General features: G+C 34.8%; 4 protein-coding genes and 1 non-coding gene across 6 annotated transcripts; 2 read left to right on the top strand and 3 right to left on the bottom strand.

Moving 5' to 3' along the window:
- Window positions 1-61: 61 nt before the first annotated feature.
- Window positions 62-9,497, bottom strand: LOC126055409 (uncharacterized). The gene is made up of 10 exons (XM_064038676.1): window positions 9,270-9,497; window positions 8,243-8,436; window positions 7,728-7,789; window positions 6,842-7,028; window positions 5,862-6,703; window positions 5,146-5,768; window positions 4,721-4,840; window positions 4,030-4,178; window positions 451-545; window positions 62-315 (listed from the first exon to the last, which is right to left on the bottom strand). Exons 1-10 carry the CDS (start codon window positions 9,375-9,377, stop codon window positions 89-91), a joined length of 2,607 nt encoding a protein of 868 aa, XP_063894746.1. The 5' UTR covers window positions 9,378-9,497; the 3' UTR covers window positions 62-88.
- Window positions 4,896-4,967, bottom strand: Trnae-cuc (transfer RNA glutamic acid (anticodon CUC)). Its single transcript has one exon. It is a non-coding gene; the product is annotated as a tRNA-Glu (tRNA).
- A 1,648-nt stretch (window positions 9,498-11,145) lies between the features above and the next one.
- On the top strand, window positions 11,146-12,058 carry LOC135117946 (large ribosomal subunit protein bL17m). The gene is made up of 2 exons (XM_064038578.1): window positions 11,146-11,471; window positions 11,579-12,058. Exons 1-2 carry the CDS (start codon window positions 11,274-11,276, stop codon window positions 11,987-11,989), a joined length of 609 nt encoding a protein of 202 aa, XP_063894648.1. The 5' UTR covers window positions 11,146-11,273; the 3' UTR covers window positions 11,990-12,058.
- Window positions 12,059-13,232: 1,174 nt separating this feature from the next.
- LOC110378738 (ribokinase) lies at window positions 13,233-15,182 on the top strand. 2 transcript variants are annotated; one of them, XM_064038405.1, is made up of 6 exons: window positions 13,233-13,397; window positions 13,826-13,958; window positions 14,081-14,365; window positions 14,445-14,566; window positions 14,635-14,785; window positions 14,860-15,182. In XM_064038405.1, the coding sequence occupies exons 2-6, from the start codon at window positions 13,947-13,949 to the stop codon at window positions 15,046-15,048; spliced, it is 759 nt and encodes a 252-aa protein (XP_063894475.1). In that variant the 5' UTR covers window positions 13,233-13,397; window positions 13,826-13,946; the 3' UTR covers window positions 15,049-15,182. The 2 variants fall into 2 exon arrangements, with proteins under 2 accessions (XP_063894475.1, XP_063894474.1); XM_064038404.1 differs by lacking the exon at window positions 13,233-13,397 and adding an exon at window positions 13,410-13,593.
- A 3,160-nt stretch (window positions 15,183-18,342) lies between these two features.
- LOC110378736 (uncharacterized) lies at window positions 18,343-20,780 on the bottom strand. Its single transcript, XM_021338121.3, has one exon. It carries the CDS (start codon window positions 20,496-20,498, stop codon window positions 18,960-18,962), a length of 1,539 nt encoding a protein of 512 aa, XP_021193796.3. The 5' UTR covers window positions 20,499-20,780; the 3' UTR covers window positions 18,343-18,959.
- Window positions 20,781-20,913: the final 133 nt, after the last annotated feature.

The raw sequence follows: 20,913 nt of genomic DNA, 5'->3' as shown, positions 1-20,913 counted from the left end.
ATTATAATGGGTAATATAAATATAATAGACATGTATTTTGGTGAAAAAATAAAACAAGTCATCATAACATTGATTTATTTTCCGTTTCCTAATTGCTCAATTCAGTTTCTATGAACGGCAATTGTTTTTTAATCGCGGTATCGTCACCCGTTGTATATATCACAGTAATTTGTTCATTTTCTTTCTTATCATCCGCCATATTTTTTTCGCTAGGCAGTTTGCCGCGCTTTCTCATACAACACTGTAAATGTCTTCGTAAATCGTATTTTTTAAAGCATTTCCAGCCACAATAGTCGCATTCGAATAATCTTTCATCTGGAATTGAAAACAGTACAAACGTCATTATTTCACTTGGTGTTTTAGGGGGCATACATTTAATAAAACAGTACCTACAGCTAGTTATTCATAACATTAAAGAAAACAACTGATAATTGAGCAGAAGTCACTTACTTAAATGTATGAGGACGTGTCTAGTCAAGACGTCTTTACGAGTAAATAACCGCGGGCAGAATCTGCACGAATATGGAGTTTCGCCGGTATGTTGTCTGGAAAATTAAAAAAAAAATAGTAGGTTCTAATTTTTGTAACGGTGAAAACAATTGTTACAGCAGATCATGAGATTTAGGTAAAGTCTGGTGACAGACGGACAACAAAGTAGTCTTAACGTTAGGCTTTACTCTTTGAACCTCTGACTATGGTATGGAAGGGGGCATAGACAACAGGAAAGTGAGTAAGCAGTTAGAACAAAAGAGAACCAGTTTTACTGTAACATCTAACTATCTAGCGTATTTCCCTTTCCGTGTTCAACTGGCGACACCGGTCTCGTGAAATCCACACGCTTTTGTTTTACTACGGAATCCTACGCAGGCCCGCCGTAAGCGGGCGTGCAGCGCGTGCACCGCACGCGGGCGGCACGTCCTAGGGGGCGGCAAATCGAGCGACCTATCACGTAATATTAAAAAAATACAATATCTTTTTACCAATTATTTGATTTCAATATTTCCGAACACAGCAATAGCGCTAAAAATATAACTTACACTGCCGGTTTCAGTTACATCTGTTGATCATTTTCAAAATTAAAAATTATTAAAAAAGATTTAAGATCAACCTTTAGCGTAGCGTGGGGGGAGAGAGCAAATGCCCTGGGCGGCACTATTTAGGGGGCGGCAAAATTAACCCATACGGCAAAATTAAACCATAATTACGTAATAAAAATATTTTTACTAAAAATAGATGAGTAGATTAGCAATAAAATTTCAGAAAAAGCCGCCCTCGCTTTGGTCGTCCTCTATCAATTTTGACGGGTTCATCCTTTGCATCCCCAAAAAAATTCGCGCTCGCTGCGCTCGCGCCTCCATGTCAGATATCGCAGTCAGTAGCGATTTTAGGGTAGGGCGCGGTTGGGCTACGGCCCAGGACGCCGGATATAAGGGGCGCCTGCGGCGCCCCCAACCAATCCTTGATCAGATGTTACTCCTATTTTTGTTTTAAATTTCATCAAAGATTGCAACTTACAAGAACTGTACCCAAATGAATGGATAGCATCAGAGCCATCTTAACCAATGGTGCAGCGTGCGCGAATAACCCGGGCGCCGCGGGCTCAGGGGCGCCGAAGCGAATTTGTGTTTAATTCCGCGTTAAATTTGAGAAATTCTCGATGAAACACTACTTTTAATGTCCCAATACTCAAAAAAATTCGCGCTCCCTTCGCTCGCGGCTTCTTCACTTCACAGTCGCTTTTTATTATATATGTTTAGGACTTTTAGTGATCCAAAACTCAAACATTTTCGGGCTTGCTTCACTTTACAGTTGTTTTTATTTTTCAAGAATTTTTTAGCTACCCTAGCAAAAAGGGAGCGTCGTTTTTAAGTTCTTTTATTAAAGAAAGTAACTTCTAGTTTCCATATGAACTTTCTTATTTACGGTACTACTTTAAGTCCCAAAATTTTAATACATAGGCGCCATCATCAACAAAGAGTTATGTACGTTTGGACAAAATTTTAAGTAATTTTTGTTTTGAGTTCTAAAATATAACAAAAATTTCGCGCTCGCTTCGCTCGCGCAATCAGAAGACGTGTTCCAGTGTTTTTGCATTCATCAACCAGCAATAACTTATGTACGATTGGGCTACATTTTACGTAATTTTTGCTTCGACTTCATCATCCTCCGAGCCTTTTCCCAAACTATGTTGGGGTCGGCTTCCAGGCTAAACTTCTTTTTCTGTCTAATCAGTCTAATCTTTTTGTTTCGACTTGTTCACTATAAAAAAAATATTCGCGCTCGCTTCGCTCGCGCAATCGGTAACTACATGCGTCTCTGTTTTTCGTATGGGTTTGAATTGCAGTTGGAGGGCGCCGTAGAAATCTCGCCTAGGGCGCTGGTAGAGTAAAAACCGGCACTGATCGCAATTTATCTTTGTTTGATTGTTGAGGCATTCAATTCTGAAAAATCATTTTTCGCTCACGTCCGTTATAGCTTTTTGTTCACTTTGGCTTTTTATTATATGTTTACTTCATGAAAACTCTAAGGAAAAAATCGCCCTCGCTTCGCTCGCGGCTTCATGTACATTTGCACTTCATTTCTGTGCATATCTTACTTTTTGACTTTGCTTTGTTAATTTACGGTGGTTTTTATTTGTTTAGTGTCCTTAGACTAAAAAAATTTCGCGCTCGCTTCGCTCGCCCTTCCTTACATATGAAATATGTCTCATGCGTTAACTTTTTTAACGGAAAACCCACCAAAAACCATTAATAACATATTTTACTGAAATTAAACATTGCTATATATATTTACGTTCGTTAGTTTAAGTTACCCATAATCTGTTCTAAGCACTTTGATATACAATATGTAGGTACCTACCCATTAATCACAATCTTTCAATACATGGGGGCCACTTGGGTAATGATTGCACTGCATTGATGCCCTAAGCAATTGCTTAGTCTGCTAATGGGCTAATCCAGGACTTCTTAGGTTACTCTAAGACTTAGAGCATTTCAAGTAAATAAAAAGTTATGTGTAGGTAATATATGTTATGTACCTATTGCAATATTTATGTATCCAGAAGGAAGTGCGTTTTTTGCAATCAGAGCGGTGCAGGTACATATTTTTTTCTGTTGGAAAAGTAAGATGGATATGAATGGGCGGGGGGGTCCGGACCCCCTGGAACCCCCCCCCCCTTATATATTTTTTGACAAAACCCAGTATAATATGTAGTCGTAGGGCGGCATAATCGGTTTTGCACGCGGGCGAACAAACAGCTAGCGGCGGGCCTGATCCTACGATCCCGTGTTCAATTCGCGTCAGCTGAACACGCTTTTGCGATCAAGCAACGTTAAAAGAAGTTTTACAAAACAGTGTGTGATTGAATGGAACACGGTTTTTTAACCTGTCTATTCGAAACAAATCCGTACTGATTTAGCGCGTTCGTAAATGTTCGGGATAAATCGTGCGGGCCGAAGCAGGCGAGAGCGCCCGAAGTTGGATTCGTTCGCGCGCTTCTCATTGCAATTTGTTATTTATTTGTTACTGTCATCAAAAACAATTACCCAGCAGTGGTAGAATTCGGTTCGGCCGTTCTGTTAAAAAGAAACGTGCACACAATGTCGCTGTGAACATAGACCAAAACGAACGTTCCGCAAAATACATACTTAGTTGTCTTGTCGGTGTTCTTTTTTGTTATTTTTGTGCTGATAATAAATGGTTCATTAATTGTAGGTATTGTATGTAATATTTCATTGAAATCATATTCAGTTAATAATACAACTGTTTACTATTGATAACGATTCAAGACGCTCTTGAAGACTCAAACAGTCTAAGAGTCAAGTCAAAAAAGTGTTCAACTGCACACGATTTTGTTAAACCTTACCCAGCGCCACTTGATCGCAAAGGCGTGCTCAGCTGACGCGAATTGAACACGGGATCGTAGGATTCCGTAGTAAAACAAAAGCGTGTGGATTTCACGAGACCGGTGTCGCCAGTTGAACACGGAAAGGGAAATACGCAACTATCTAAGCTAAATTGGCTACTTACCTCATATGAGTGACCAATTCAGATTGTCTATAAAAACCTTTGCCACATACTTTACACGTGGCTGAGTAGTCCTTAGTATGTCGCCTCATGTGCAGAGTGAAATTGCTGAGCCTGTTCATGCTTGTACCACATATGGTACATACGTAGTCCTGAAAAGTCAAGAAAACATATTATTTTATTTACAAATATTTTTTGTATTTATTAAACCATTTATGTACACAGTAAACACACACGAAAGAAGTAGAAGTAACATAAAATAGTATAAAGGTACTGCTTATTTCTAAAGAAATCTCTGCCAGCAGACCCGTAGAAGGAGAGTTAGAATATAGAGATGTAGACAGACTGTAAAATAACTACAAAGGACTAAAAAATAATCTACATTCACATATTAAAGCTCGGCAATTACTAACTGATTTGAAAAATTCTTTCACTGTTAGAAATCTACACTCTTTCCGAGTAACATAGGCTATATTTTTATCCCGTTACGGGTAGTAGTTCTCACGGGACGCGGAAAAAACCGCGGGAAAACGGCTAACGTGCAAAAGTCCGGTTGCACGTTTTTTTGTTACCCTTTTACTGTTAAAGATTTGAAGTAATTGGATATCTTCAAATAGTTTCCAAATCTATCTCGGCGAACGATATAATATCCATGATTACTTGAGAAAAATTTGCGCAGTTTATTTTTACTTACGTTCTTGCTAGGTATTTTCAAAGGTTTCATGTTTGTGTGAGACGTCATATGCTTCTTTAGATTAGTTTCAGACTTAAATTCTTCCAAACAACGGTTGCATTTAAATGTTGGTTTAGATTCCTGCAAAAAAAAAAACAACTCTAATCTCTAACAAAGAAAAACGTCAAAAAGTGATTTCCGATACCGGGAATCGAACCCGAGCCTCCTGGGTGAGAGCCAGGTATCCTAGCCACTAGACCATATCGGATGTTAACAAATGTGTAAAATAAGAGGATCGGTATTTTGGTACAAATTATTAGTTTCTTATGAATTTCTTTGTATGTATTTTCTGGAAGTAAAATAGATGATAAAAATAATTACAATATGGAAGAACACACGATGTTCTGAAAAAGGATGATGATGTGACAACACCATTTCCGACTTACCCCACATTTTTTGACGTGCCTCGAGTAATTTGCACTACTATCGTTAACTTCCTTCCCACATTTATTGCACAATTTTGTTTTATTGGCTCTTTTTCGTTTCTGTTTAGGTTTTTCCACTTTCATGTTGTGTTTTTTCGTTAAATGTATAAACAAAGATCTTTCATCTCGAAATTGCTTGTTGCAGAGATTACATGATGTAGTTTCTATATCAAATATTTGATTTTCAGTTGTACTAGATACTACTCCTAAAGTATTCTCAGTTGTTGATTCAGGAATATGGTTTTTGTTATCAGTACATAATTTGTTAACATCAGGTATATCTACATCCATCATCATTATTTCATTTTCCTTATTACCTACAGTACCATTTTCAAGAACAATAGTTCCTTGATCAATTTCTGATTTAAAACCACCATTTCCTTTCTTGATATCATCCAAATCAAATTCTTTTGTATCATTCTGGAAGAATTCTTCGAATATTTCTATATCACCTTGTACATTGTCATATGTTTCTATACATTGTCCAATTTTCGGATTTATATTGTCAGTGGTGACTATATCAAGTTTCTCGCCAAATAATATGTTATTAATTGTTGGCGTGGAGGCAGCTGACTGTTGGTACACTGAAATTATCGAAAAAACGTATATTAATGACATTAATGTATCTATTTTATTAATGATTTCATTAAAAAATACTTTACAAGTATCAATATTACCTGGTGGGGAAACAAGTAAATCATCCAAAGAAAACTCTTTATTATCTGTATTCTTTAGTGCCTCTTCTAAATTTCTGTCTATTGTACAGGGTTTGTCTTTCAATAACGCTTCAATATTAATGCTACTATTACTTATTTCAGCAGGTTGTATAGACCCAATCACATCTTTAGTTGGACATACGCTTATTTTGGTCTTATCTAAAATACTTAGATTTGGCAACTCTAACCCTCTGACTGATTTCCCAATGGCATTGATTTCTTCAAAAACTGATAATTGTTTAATACAGCGATCATCTTTGAAAGTATTACTTTCAGATCTTTCTGAATCATCAAAATTACTTAAACTAAGATCACATAATTCTCCTAGACTTTGATTTGTTTTATTTGTACAGCTATCTGGCTTGTCAATGCTGTCAATATTATCTAGGCTTAGATCTAATAGCTCTTTCAACTTTTGATTTTGTTTCACACTATTATTAACAGATTTCCCGACACCGTCAATATCGTCTAAGCCATAATTGCATAGTTCCTTTAAATTATTGTGATTATTGACATCACTTTTACTTTTTCCTTCATATTTACCATCAATTTCATCTATATCAAAAGCATTTATTTGTTTTTCATTACGTTCTGATTTATCTATATGATTAACTTTGTCAAGTTCAAAACCTTTCAATACATCATTATTTTTAAAAGCATCTGTAAAATCTTTTAATATTTCGGACTGTTTTTCAGTGTTTACAGAGTAAAAATTTATTTGTTCTTCCTTCTGTTCTACATACTTCTTGGGCGTATAACATCGATCATTGTTAACAGTGCGCGGTGTTGAAAACGGGCTGAAACTAAAAGCAATGAAATAAGTATACCTATCTACAGAATGTTAAGACATGAATTCTCTTTTTCTTCAATACTGTTCAATAAAATAATATTAATAATAGCTGCCTTGTTACAAGTAATGTCACAATTGTCTCAAAGCTTACCTAAAATCCAGTCTAAAATCTGTATCAATGGACATATCATCCTGCAACCAGTGTGAATCAAGTGAGTCATCCAGTACATCAGCTTCTTCTTCTATAACCTCTTTAATGATCCTCGCTTCAGTGTCCGGCATCTCCTCGCCTTGTAGGATATCCGTCATGAAGTTACGGATACTCGTGCATGTTGATTCTGAAATGTACATTTATTTTTGTGTCAGTAAACATTATTATGAAATCCATATAAAATTATGGGCGATTAACACTTAGTTAAAAGTACTTTCCATAGAAGGATGGTAGTTTTTTTTTATGAAATTAAAGGCTTTTTGCAGCATTATAGTTGGCAGAGGGAAGCGTTGGACCGTGTATGCTACCCTGAGGAACACCAAAGTAGACATCACCTCAATTTACTTCATTGCTCATTTTTTGATCAATCAGGAGTCTGGTTTTTATCTGTAAAATATCTTAGAATTATTTCAAACTGATATCTCAGCTATCAAAACAAACCTTTCCTTCTTTTGGACCTGATGCAAGTTTATGACTGAGACAAAAACTATTATCACTTCTACAGTATTCAGTATTTTAAGTGCTTGATCTTTTTTCAGGATTGATAAATTAACGTCTAATACAAGACTAGACTATCATTCTACTTTTCAGCGGAGTACTTACATGATATGTAGAAGGACTGTTACTGTTACAGCCTTTTTATCTCACACGGAGAAGGAATGAGAATTAATCACCACGCTTGGTCACTGCGGGTTGGTGATTTCAGACGTTACAGGTTTCCTCAAGAGGTTTCCTCAAGAGGTTTTCCTTCACCTTTTTATCAGCCATTGATGTCTAAGATATACTTAGTTTTATTGTTTAGTATAGTGTTGTCATAGGTACTTACCGTTATCATCATCTCTGCATTTTTGGTTTGCTGGTGTACTGCTCCCACTTGTCATTGGAAGACTGTAAAATGCATTAACAAATTATAGATGTTCAAACTTAAGTGTCTTCATGAATAAGCAACCACAAATAGAAAAGTTTGTGAGAAGTGGAGGACAAATTAATGTAGAGAAACAACACTCAGGGTAAATGTGCCACATTTTGTTGTTTTCCTGGTTCATTATCAATGGCTCTCAATGTTGCTTTGTAGTCTTGAGCCCAAAAACTTAAGAATAAAAATGCACCTCTTATACTCTCTTATACCCTCTTATACTTTATACTGTTGAAGTCCTGAAGTACTTAAGGACGGTTGCTTAAATCAGAGACAGATATCATTACATTTGTCTCGCACAGAAGGAAAATATCTCAACCTCAAATCGCCTTTTTCCCAACTATGTTGGGGTCGGCTTCCAGTCTAACCGGATGTAGCTGAGTACCAGTGCTTTACAAGGAAAATATCTATGAGTTGATAATTACCGGAATGTTAAAGTGTCATCACTATTTTTAAGGAATGTACAGAAGTCCAGAGGATCCCCAACATCTTTGATTGCTAAGTAGTTCCTAAAGCGTTTATCTGATGTCCGACACAGTTTCTTGAACTTACAAGCTGCCTTCATGTTTAGGAAGCAGTCTTTACATAGCTGGAATGTGAATGTATCATTTCTTTTCACCTGAAATAAGGAATAGTTGAATATAACATAAAAAACCATCATATTTTACTATACACCGTGACTTTTTAGTCGTCTTACAAAGGTGGTCCACTCAATCTATCCGACATAAAATACCACTAGACACGATTATAAATTTATAGCCTTACTTAATTAAGATAATAGGTTCAATGAAAAATACTGAAAAAAAAAAATGTTAACATATCAAACGGTAGAAAGTAGGTAGCTTCCCAACGCGCCGCGCTCCATTGATACAAGATTCCGGCAGTGCTCACAACAGGGTGTTCTTATATATTTTTTTATATGAACGTTTACTAGTCATTGGATACATGAAGTGGGCTGCCGTTGTAAGACGACTAAAAAGTCACGGTGTATATATGAACTCAAACAATAATTGAAGCTTGTATTTACTCATTTAGCACAGAATAAACAGTGTCCGTAGATTTTGTTTTTTTATTTGGAGATAAGTAAGACCCTGTCAAATAGGCTTAGGTAAATTATTGAACATAAACGGCGGTAAAAATAAGTGTTATGCTGTTATTTGCCATTAATTACACAGTTAGGGAAACAATAAGGATATTTAATGAAATTATTGTATACTAGCTGGTGCCCGCGACTTCTTCTGCGCTGGTTTAGTATTTCGAACAATATGTTTACAAATTGTAGCCTATGTGTTATTCTGATGTATAAGCTATATTATTGTAAAGTTTCATTAAAATCCATTCAGTAGTTTTTGCGTGAAAGAGTAACAAACATCCATACATCCATACATCCATACATCAAACTTTCGCGTTTATAATATTAGTAGGATATTAATAAATTGATTAAAAATTTACCTGCAAACCCGTGGAATAAACAAACAGTCTTCTATTCTTTTCAGTATACTGCAGCAACTCCATAGGTTCATTATATTTTATAAGACAACCTCTACAGAATCCTTCCATGACTACAAGTCGAAGAAATTTTGGTATGTTTAACTTTAAATCCAAATGCTAGGTATTCATTTTAGCAAACAGTTTATATGATTTCTATTTATTTTAGTTGTTTATTTGATTTGTTGACTTCGAGTCATTGACATATAACTACTTCGAGTCCCCAGACGCCAGGGCCGTCATTTGACGTCTGTCTGTTTGACATTGACGGTTATCCGCTCATTGTCATTTTTTTAAGAGAGGGTATCATTCAAGTTATGCTTAAAATCCTCTTATATCTTGATATTAACCGGGAACGCAATTAATGTATTGCCATTTAATGAAACAAAATCGTAATTATTTTATTTATTTTAAACTAGACTACTGTCTTAAAATGATAAAGAATTATTAATTCTCACTTCTATTTGTTTTACTTACCACCTTGATTCATGTCCTTATAGTTTTTATCATATTTTTACTACACTATAATGGTTTTTGTTTGTCAATATAAAATTATTTATGCAATATTAATTAGAGAAAAGTATGAGGAAAATATTAGACACTTAAAAAAAGATAAAATAGGCGAATAAATTAAATACGGTTTGAAAAAGCACAAATATCAATTTTAATCTAAAAAGACCTGGTGTCAGTATTCCAAGTAACTTAACAAAACCGATCATCGATCATAACAAAATATCAATATGGCGGTTTTTGCATTCTGCGTACACGCGTCATCATCCTCCGAGCCTTTTCCCAATCATGTTGGGGTCGGCTTCCAGTCTAACCGGATTCAGCTGAGTACCAGTGCTTTACAAGAAGCGACTGCCTATCTGACCTCCTCAACCCAGTAACCCGGGCAACCCGATACCCCTTGGTTAGACTGGTGTCAGACTTACTGGCTTCTGACTACCCGTAACGACTGCCAAGGATGTTCAATGACAGCCGGGACCTACAGTTTAACGTGCCATCCGAAACACAGTCAATGGTGTCTAAGATATACTTAGAAAGTACATACAAACTTAGAAAAGTTGCATTGGTACTTGCCTGACCTGGGATCGAACCCGCGCCCTCGTACTTGAGGTAGGTCCTTTACCCACTGGGCCACCACGACTTACTTACGACTGCGTACACGCGTATAAAAAGTAATAAATACATAATAATTATTTGTTTTTCTTCGACCTTTTACTATATTAACGATGACATTTTCTATTAGGGTAAGTAGCATAATGTAACTATAACGATAACCAATGTTATAGTTACATGGTGCTATTTTCCCTAATAGAAAATGTTATGAATATGATGCATATATATTTTTATAGCTATAGCTATGTAGGTAGTTCGGGGCCAATTTAGAGAGAGATGGCGCATTGACAAATAGGTTTGCATGATTATCACGCAAGAGGGCTCTCTTTTCCCTATATATTACTTTACTCTTTGCGCTAGTGCCTAGTGCCACTGCTGACAGTGACATTGACAGATAGTTTTGAATATTGCAAATATTAAAAAACGTATCGACTGTAATTTTTACCCCGGCTGAGGCTGAGTAGCTCAGCTCTTTTATGGAGTGTAGAGCATCAGTTATAACAGTTTATGGTACAGCAGGTACAAGTTAAGCACAAAAGCTTGCACTTATTCCGCTTGTTAACTTATTTTTCATAATAAATAATGAAACATTGAAGTGGGCTATAAATATATAAAACATAAATAATGCCGGATAATTCATGAAATATTAATAAAAAAGATTGTAAAATAAAGTCGTACTACACCACAGAATAGTTGATTGCAAAAAAAAAAACGAATAATTTGACTCTATGGTGATAAAAAAAATAGCATAACCTAAGTTAATCGAGCTCGATTTATGAAGTTTTATGATAATAAAATCAGACACTTGATATTTTACCATTAAAATAGCACTAAGATAAAATAAATATGAATCAAGCGGAAGTGTCTAAATTAGTTTCGAAGCTGCGTATACCGGTTCCACCGAGACATCGGAACCTAAGATGTCCTAAGGGTCCTGAAGGAAGGATAGATAAATTACGTAAAACCGTCACAGGTTTAATCAAATTTGAGAGAATTGAGTTAAACTATAACAGAGCGGATGAAGCACGCCAATATGCTGAAAGAGTACGTTTACAGAAGCCAATCATTCATAACCATAAATTATTTAATTGTTGTACCAAATTGCAAAATTGTTGTATTTGTGTTTTGTAATATTTCTTCTTGTATTTTAGCTTATATCTGAGGCCATACGCAATGGAGACTGCCACAAACCTACAATGGACACAGCAGATTTTTGGCTACTGGAAAAAGAACTTATTCACAAGCTGTTCAAAGTACTAGTGCCAAGATATGAGAACACAAACTTATCATTTACAAGACTGTATCAGGCACCAAAGCCTCAAGTTGCCAGACGACTTGAAAAGGTTGTTTTAGAACTCAGAGGAAACCCTTACCCAGACCTTTTGAACAGGAGCACAAATAATAAGCTTTTGATACAAAATGTATTACTTGAAGCAGCAAAGAATGATTATAGGCAGTCAAAAGTCAGTGAGATAGCTAAAAACATTGGTAAAGGCCAAAATACTCCAAAAGTAAAAAGTAGTACAGCTGAACCAGAAATTGAGAGCCCTAAAAACAGCTAAAATGTAATAATGAATTTTGTTGTAAGCCTTGTAATGTAGAAATGTTAAATATAAACTTTAAACAGCTAAGGTATTTTAATTTATAGTTCATGTACTTAAAAATGTATCATGTTATGTGATGTTTCTAATTTGTGCCAGCTTCTCACTAAGGGATATATTATATCCTTAGATGTAATATTTTATTGCTCGTCATACATTTAACACTGTGCTGTATATAACATCCTAAACTAGAAATATTTTCTCAACTTGACAGGCTATAAAATATTATATCTCAGGATGTAATAAATACTATATTAGTGAAAAGCCAGCTTTAAACAAACATTTATGTACTCATTAAATTAATTCATAGGTCAATGACAAAAGTTAAGATTAAAATGTCACTGATTGTCAAGTATTATTTGTAGGTACTTAGATCATAACAATACGATATTACTGCAGTACTCGAGTAAGTACATATTTACTTTATAACACAGTAGTGTTACAAAAACCAAAGTTTGTTGGTGTTTGTGCGTACATTTTTTACTTCTGCACCTGTAAAAGGCTGAATGGATTCTGATGAAACTTAGCAGCAACGTAGCTTATACCACACTTTATCCGGGTGGGAGAAGTAGTTCTCTTATGAAGCGGGTGGGTGCAAGGGCTGGCGGGAGCTAGTTTGTAAATAGTAGGTACCTAACTCCATTATCGCCAAGATTTCATGCGTTCCGTGGAAACTATACTGCTGGTAGCGGGAATTGCAAAAAATATTTTTTTAATTTAACATTTGTTAAGTTATACCTACCCCTCTTTTACTTTTGAGATCATACCTTCACTTTATGTAGCTCTTCCCTTTGTTCCTTTTCATTTTAAATGTTTTCCTAGAACATACTTTTAAGTAAGTCGGTGTTCCAATCGGATGCAAATAAAAAACAAAAGAAACAAAGGTGCCAGGCAGACCCCAATGCGGAATGTCCACTAACGCGCGCGGCTGGGTGAGGCGCCACCTACCTATGACGCTCGCGCTGATGTGTTAAGCCCGCTCTACACTTAGCCCGCTGACCGCGCGCGATAGCCGCGAACGCCAAGTGTGGAGCTGTTCCGCAAATTCTTCTAAACGCATATCGCGCGCGGTCCGCGGGCTAAGTGTAGAGCAGGCTTTGGTTATTCCATTCCAGCGAGACGCAAGATTCCAGGCAGACGGCTATATTTTTTATTGTCATGACAACAATAAAAAAAAAATCGAAGATGACAACACTAGGCAAGACAAACAAGAACAGCTGATTTATGATGTCTTGATGTTATTTATTTAGTTTAGGTTTTTGTTTCATTTATTGTTTTTAGAGATAGTGAGAGAGAGAGTAAGTTGTTATCGTCATGCAGTCATAAAACAATAACTGTGAAGTAGTTCCAATATAAAGTTAGATTGTAGGTAAGTACTCTATTAGTATCAACAAGATTGAGTCCGTATCGGACACATTACTGGCGGGCAATAATTGTTTTTGCAATATCAATAAATTGATAACACGTGGAAGTCTAGTAGTTCATAAAATATTTTTTTTAATCGACGAAACCGAAGCTATGTCGAAAATAGTAGTAATTGGATCTTGCAGTGTGGATTTTACCACGTATGTTATTATTGTCTTCTAATATCTCAATATATTCTACCTACCTATTATCATCTTATACTGATTAATTATATAACTTTATGATCTATCCTAAGTAACGATTTTAATTTATGTTGTCATCCACAGAAGAACTTGTAAGATTCTATTATGTAGTTGTCAAGTTTTAAAATATCTACTTGGAATTCTTACCTACCTTGTAAGCATAATTTGTAAATGAATTTAATAATCTTAGATATGCACCAAGGCTTCCTAACCCCGGAGAGACACTCATTGGAACTAAATTTACAACTAGCTATGGAGGAAAGGGAGCCAATCAATGTGTGGCCGCTGCAAAGTTGGGAGGAAACTCTTTCATGATATGTAGGGTGAGACTCAACAATTCAAGTGTTCAAACTGTTAATTACTACTTTATGAATTTGTTTTGCCAAACTTAATTCTTCTTCTAACCTATAAAGATAATCAATTTATATTTTTATGTCACATTCAGCTTGGACTTGACCAATGGGGTGAAAAATACAAGAAAAACTTTGATCAACTAGGAGTTGACACTACTTACGTAGCACTAACTCCTGACGTAACAACAGGCATTGCTCAAATATCAGTTGCTGACAATGGAGAGAACCAAATAGTGATAGTGCCTGGAGCCAATAGTTATCTTAGTAAAGACGATGTTAAAAATGCTGAACAGTTGATAACAAATGCTGATATTCTCATTGGACAGTTGGAAACACCACTGGAAACTACTCTGGAAGCTTTCAAATTGAACAAAGGAGTATGTTTTACCAGAATTTGCCTAGCCTGTTAAGATTTATGAACATACCTCCTTTAATTGTTTATATTTATTTACACAGATTAAGCTGCTAAATGCAGCACCAGCTAGAAGAGGTATAGAGGAAATACTGCCTTACTGCACAATACTTTGTGTCAATGAGCCTGAGGCTGCCTTACTGACCAATACTGATGTCAGTCTAAAGTAAGTACTTACTAAATCAAAATATTATTTATTGCATCTTCTTTATTTGTATTTCTTTAATTTTTCAGAAACGCTGAGGCTGTATTAAAGAAATTACTGGAAACTGGCTGTGAATCAGTTATTATTACTTTGGGACCTGACGGAGCCGTTTATATGTCTAAACATGATCAGGAACCAATACATGTTTTTTGTGATAATGTTACACCAGTGGATACGACAGTAGGTTTTGATAGGGTATTTGGCAATAACATTATAACTGGGCAACCATTTCTGATTTTCATATTTTTTTACAGGGAGCAGGTGATGCATTTGTGGGTGCATTTGCAACATACTTGGTGACTCATAAGGACAAACCCATGCATCAAATAATTGGAGCAGCCTGTCATGTGGCCTCACTTTCTGTTACAATGGAGGGCACCCAAACAAGCTACCCATCAAAGTTTGATGCTTTCAAAAGGGTATATAAATACGAAAAGCTGTAATAAATAAAACCCTTTTTCATCTTAACCATTTATACTAATATTATTGAACAAACTAAAACTAAGAAGCTCTTATACATAGTTAGCAATAAAAAGCAATGGTATTGTATTCTATTAAATGTCCATAATCTACCTAAGTGCTAATATTTTATTTCTATCAATTAGACAAAGGCTAAGCCATTTTATTTATGACGGTTCCCCTGTATCATCATAATGTAGATGTGGGTACTTGTATAAAACTCACGAAAATATGATACAAAATCGCTCAATTCGGCTCATAAACGATCGACATATGGACGACCAAACAAACAAAATACATCCGAATTGATTACAATTTGTGAAGTTGGCTAAAAATAAAAAATCGGTTATTTAGACAATTATATAGGTATTTGAAAAACGTAGTATTTATCAAGGTACGTTTTTGCACACTACTACTTTTTAGTTTGAGGGTAGATTAAGAAAAACGAGTCGTTCATTGCTACCGAATTTAACGAGACAAGAGTACGCGCTGATAAGTAGGTAGGTACATCGATCAATAAACAAGCGAATTTATCGGTTATATCTCGATAACAAGACGGGAATATTTCAATCCGCTTATGTAACCGCAGCTTTAAGACACCTGGCAACCCTACACGTTTGTCATGTCAATGTCATTGACCGAAAAGGCATATCGATCGATAAATAATTTTCAACAAACTATTATTATAACTTGGAAACAACATATTATCTAATCAAATACCTAATTTCAACAAGTACTTAAACTAAATATATTAAGAGACTTCTTAGCCGCTCAGACTAATGCCTTTTCCTCACTTTCAAATGAATAGAATATTAGGTAATACATGTACCCTACCAGAAAACAGGTACAAAATATTATGCTCAGAGCGGCTGTAACTTAAAAAAATATTTATTCCAAAGATTTCAAATATAGGTAGATAATTAATTAGTAACTATTTATAATTAATATTAAAATTAAGTCGTACAGTAATGTGAACCGACAATATTTCAGGCATATTTTCAGAAAAGCAATTTTATAATTTTCAAATATAGGAATGGTAGGTACCTAAATCTAGAGACACTCATAATTCGACAGTTGACTATAAAATACAGTACAAAACAAAGCTAAAGGTATCAAAATAATCTTGGTCCAACTTACTAACATTAGGTCCAAAGAGGATTGATGATCCGACTGTGTGGAATTCATATTCCTCCCATTTTAAAATATTGGTTACAATACAGATTACCTGCATACTTTGAATAGGGTAAAAGACACCAAAATTGAACCGAGATATTCGATAATAAAAACACGATCCATAGGCGTTCCCTAGGTAGACGATCAATAAAATTGCGCAATATTACTTATTGTGCACATTTAGTGACTGCAGATTCTACACAATCAATAAATTTGACCTACACCGTACGTTGTTAACATTAAACATTGCGCAATGATTTTTAGCGACAAAAAATCTTGTTGAGCAATCTTTTCTTGAAATATTGCACAATATTATTGTAAGTCGAAGGGCCGACTCAGTAAAATATACAAATAAAGAGTAAGCAAAATTGGTTCCGGTTGAACATTAGAAAAACATATTTGACACCTTTTTTCTCTTTCACAAACTTATAAGTATAACAACTGAGATACAACGCAACTTCCGTGTAACGTCAATGTTTCGTACCTACTATAATGAATTCTGACGTCAAAAAGCCCCACTATCGAAGTTTATCTATATTGATGTTGTAATATGATGGGCAACCTAGACGATCAATTAAATTGCGCAATGTAATTGATCATCACCCAAATTAACATCGCAGACAGCCTAGGCTCAGAAGGAGAGCCTGGGAAGACTGGACAATCGAGCGAAATAACTTGCTTTGCGGTTGCGTTGTATCTAAGTTTTTTTTTTTGTTAAAATACGATGCCCTTTTGTGATATAATTAAAGTAATAACTTTGTAGACACTAACTCTACTACACTTATTTTGGGAAATATATTGAAGTTTGTGGGAATTACATATGTCATCGATTTAACGCTTGTTGGTTACATTTTAATTTAAGTAGTGTAATTCTACACAAATCCATCGAAACTGACCAGACACAATCTTTAGATTATCTCTGAAGTTAGTAAGTTTCGTAAGAACTCATATAGGGCTATATATAGGGCTCATATACGAGTTTTAAGTTATTTTATCGTAAGATCTATACTAAACAATCTTTAACAATAGTTACTTGCACATTAAATATAAAATTGAGGCTGAAACAAAAGTTAAGACAAGGTCATTTGGATTGAAGAATGTAGATCTGTCAGAGACAAGACGGATTTTAGGGCACGAACACACAGTATATGGAGAGAACGAAGTGTTATTCTTTTTTCAGGTTTTTACAAGGAGAAATATAATGGGGTAGCTAGCTATATTATGCTAAATTAGATTTTCCATTATTCTGTTTTGGCCCACTTTATTTTAATTCTGTATCAACTAATATAGAATCCTTTTGCGGTCATGAAGTACTGATTTTGTAGTACAATGAAGACCTCCCTTTTCATTCGTAATGGATTATATGATTTATTTTATTTCCGAATGAGCATAACATATTTTAATCGTGGAAAATGACGTCATGGGTACATAAGAGCGTACGTACCTATTTAATCAACCCCACTCGAGTTGAATACCCTTTTTAAATTATTTTGCTTTTTATACGAAAATAATGGAGAACTTATGTAGCAAAACCATGCTAGGCTGAATGCAATATAATCTTTTGTATCTTCTCTAGTTTCCAAAATTGTGTGAGTATAGCTTACCGTCAAAAAAATTATCCGGCGTGGGTGAGGTTGTCGTATCTTTAGCTTTTCATGGCTGGTTGGCTCCTGACTACCAAAAAAGTACCTGCCCGAGTGTATTTTCCAAAAACTAACGTCTTTATATATTTTTTACTGGCAACCCTGGTTAAAAGGGGGATAAATAAATTAGCCAAAAAACAACCCCCGTGGCAGACAAAAATAATTCTTATGGAGCGGCTTTTGGGATGACGAATAGCCAAATGTAATATTTTAAGTATTTTTTACGCGTTCGGATGCATCAGTAAATCTAGGTAATACATACCAACTATTAACTAGGTTTTTATGAGCCCTAATAAACTTTGAAACCAAAACTTACTTATCGTAAATCCGAATGCATTAGAGGTGAAACTAAAATTGCGTTCCATTTTTCATATATGTTTAGAATGTTGCCTCACTTAAATATAAAGAAAATTTTGGTAATTTTATCAAAACAATTATTTGAAAAACTGAAACTTCAAGAGCATAGCTTTTTGTCTATATTTATGAATTATTTATAATAATATGATGCTGATTGCAGAAACAGTTCTAGGTAGATGCCATTTTAAATAACGAAAGATATCATTTGATGTCTATTTAATTTTAAAAAATGTACTAAAATACTTCAATCATTAAATTGCAATTATATTTCATGATAATTATTGACAATACATATTATTATGTAGTTTTGATCAATATTTCAGTCATTATCATAATGTTATGATGCTGATTATTTTGTTTTTAAAGAGAATTTGCCATATTCTGACGAAATTCCAGACAGAATAGTTTTGAAGGATTTTTACTGTACAGAGCAGTGATAATGTAATTAGTTTTGAATACATTTTGTACACTACCTAGGTCCACAAACGCAAGCTATTCAATTTAACAAAATGTAACTTCTAGATTAATTCTTCAGAAATTAATGCTCTTAGCATATTTCAATGGAGTTGTATCAACAAACAGTCTTTTAATCAACACATACCAATTAAGATTTAGGCACTAAGTTTTAAAATGTTGATGGCCACAACTCATCTAGGGGTTTTGTTATGAATAACTGGGTATTATATATAATTATATACATATTTTGTATTCTGTCGAATAACTCAATGCAATACATATAGACTATCTAATTCACTCTCATTTACAATCTGTAAAAGCACTTTTAAGTCTTCTAAGCTTGTAATAAATTTAGGTGCACCTAAAAATTCAACAGATTTATCTTCTATTTCAATACAATATTTTAAATTCTTTGGACATGTAACAGATTTAGAACATGCACCCCCTTTAGTCTTTTTAAATATAACATGTGTTATATCATCTTTCAAAGCTAACAAGTTCCTTTCTTTGCTCTTGACATCATTATTAGAGTCACTATTTTCAGTATCAATATTTGTTACCGATACCTTTATTTCAGATTCTGTTACCTTGTTTTCTGCATCCATAACTTTAATTTCTGTTTCCTTTACCTCTGTTTGAGTAACAGATGCATTTTCATGTTTCTCTTTTGTCTCTTCTTCTTCTAGGCTCGGTTCAATAATAGGTTTTGCAGGTAAATGTTCTTCAATTCCTTTTTGAAGAGCTTCATCAAGTATGGATGGGCTGTGGGGGTTTTCAACTTCATCACATACATCTAACTTTGGCAAGATATCTTCACTGACAGCTACAGATTCTTCAACATTATTTAAGGTATCTTGAATAGTATTCAGTTGAGTGACATCTTCAATCAAATTACCCATGGTAGTATTATCAACTTCCATAGGTGTTGGGACCATGGTTTCACATGTTGTATTAGGCTTACCGAGGAGCATAGCTTCAACATCACTAGATTCTAAATTAGATTTAAATTCAAGGGTACTACTTTGGTCAATAGGCTTGCTTTCACTACTGTTATCATTCAGAATATCCATTATAGATGGAAAGTCATCAACTTTGCCCTCTGTAACTTCTGGTTTTTCCTCCACCTTCGTATCCGGTTTTTCATTGTACATGAGATCTTCCAACTCAGCAGCAATTCTATCATATACTTGGTCATCCTTTGGCTCATCTTTTTTAGGAAAATAGTCAATACACCAGTCTTCAGATGGAAGTATACTTTCATCAATTTCAGCCAATAAATCACACAACATTATTTTTAAATTAACATCATTATTGCAATTGTTACTAACCAAAGGATCCTCGAATACAATGCCATAATGTTTGAGGTTATTGTTAGTCTTCTGCTTTTCATTACTGTAATTGGAGTTTTTGTCTTTTAGTACAGGTTTTTTTAACCTATTGTTTTCCTTCAATATATTGGTAGCAATTGGTGATGATTCTCTTACTCTTGTCTTTTTTGTACTATCCTTTAATGAATTCTGATTGAATGTTTTTCTTTGAATAAGGACCATACCATTCTCATTACTTTTTAATCGGGACATTGAGTTTGGTGAAGTCATTTCAGTGTTGGGTTTTGATTTCGGTGTTGTACTGCTTTCATATTGAATTTTCACTTTCGTAAATTTACCAAGTATCTTGGCAAAGTCCATACGAGTAACAACAACTGCACACTCACGGCATTTTCCTTCTTTATATAAGCGTTCCAGGTTTTTTGGGAGCTTCAAAGCTTTCATTCTTCGACTTTCTCGTATTTTATTTGGAATCATTGTGGTAAAATATAACCTTTTGCACTGTTGTCTTATTTAACAAGTAATGTATAATGTGTAACCAAATTGATATTGGGCGCAGTCACATTTCCCGCGCAGAGAATAACACCACGAATACTAAACTTTTATCGACACATTTCGGTTTAGTGCAAAACATAACTTGAAAGCATTTAGATTGAATACTATTTATGAAAATACGCAATTGTATTTGTTTATAAAATAAAATTTTGTAACAGAAGACACAGAGCACAATCAAATCCAACGCGAAAATGGCGTCGCTGTAGTGATGTGCTGAACAAATTCGTGGTCTGTCACTGGCGACCATATCGATAGAATATCGCTGTACTTTACATGCATACTCAATTGAATATTCTTAATCTACATATCTTATCCAGTAATAATTTCTTGAAACAAT

The sequence above is a fragment of the Helicoverpa armigera genome, chromosome 16 (assembly GCF_030705265.1).
Source record: "Helicoverpa armigera isolate CAAS_96S chromosome 16, ASM3070526v1, whole genome shotgun sequence".
Lineage (NCBI taxonomy): Eukaryota > Metazoa > Arthropoda > Insecta > Lepidoptera > Noctuidae > Helicoverpa > Helicoverpa armigera.
This window is presented reverse-complemented; position numbering and strand designations above follow the sequence as displayed.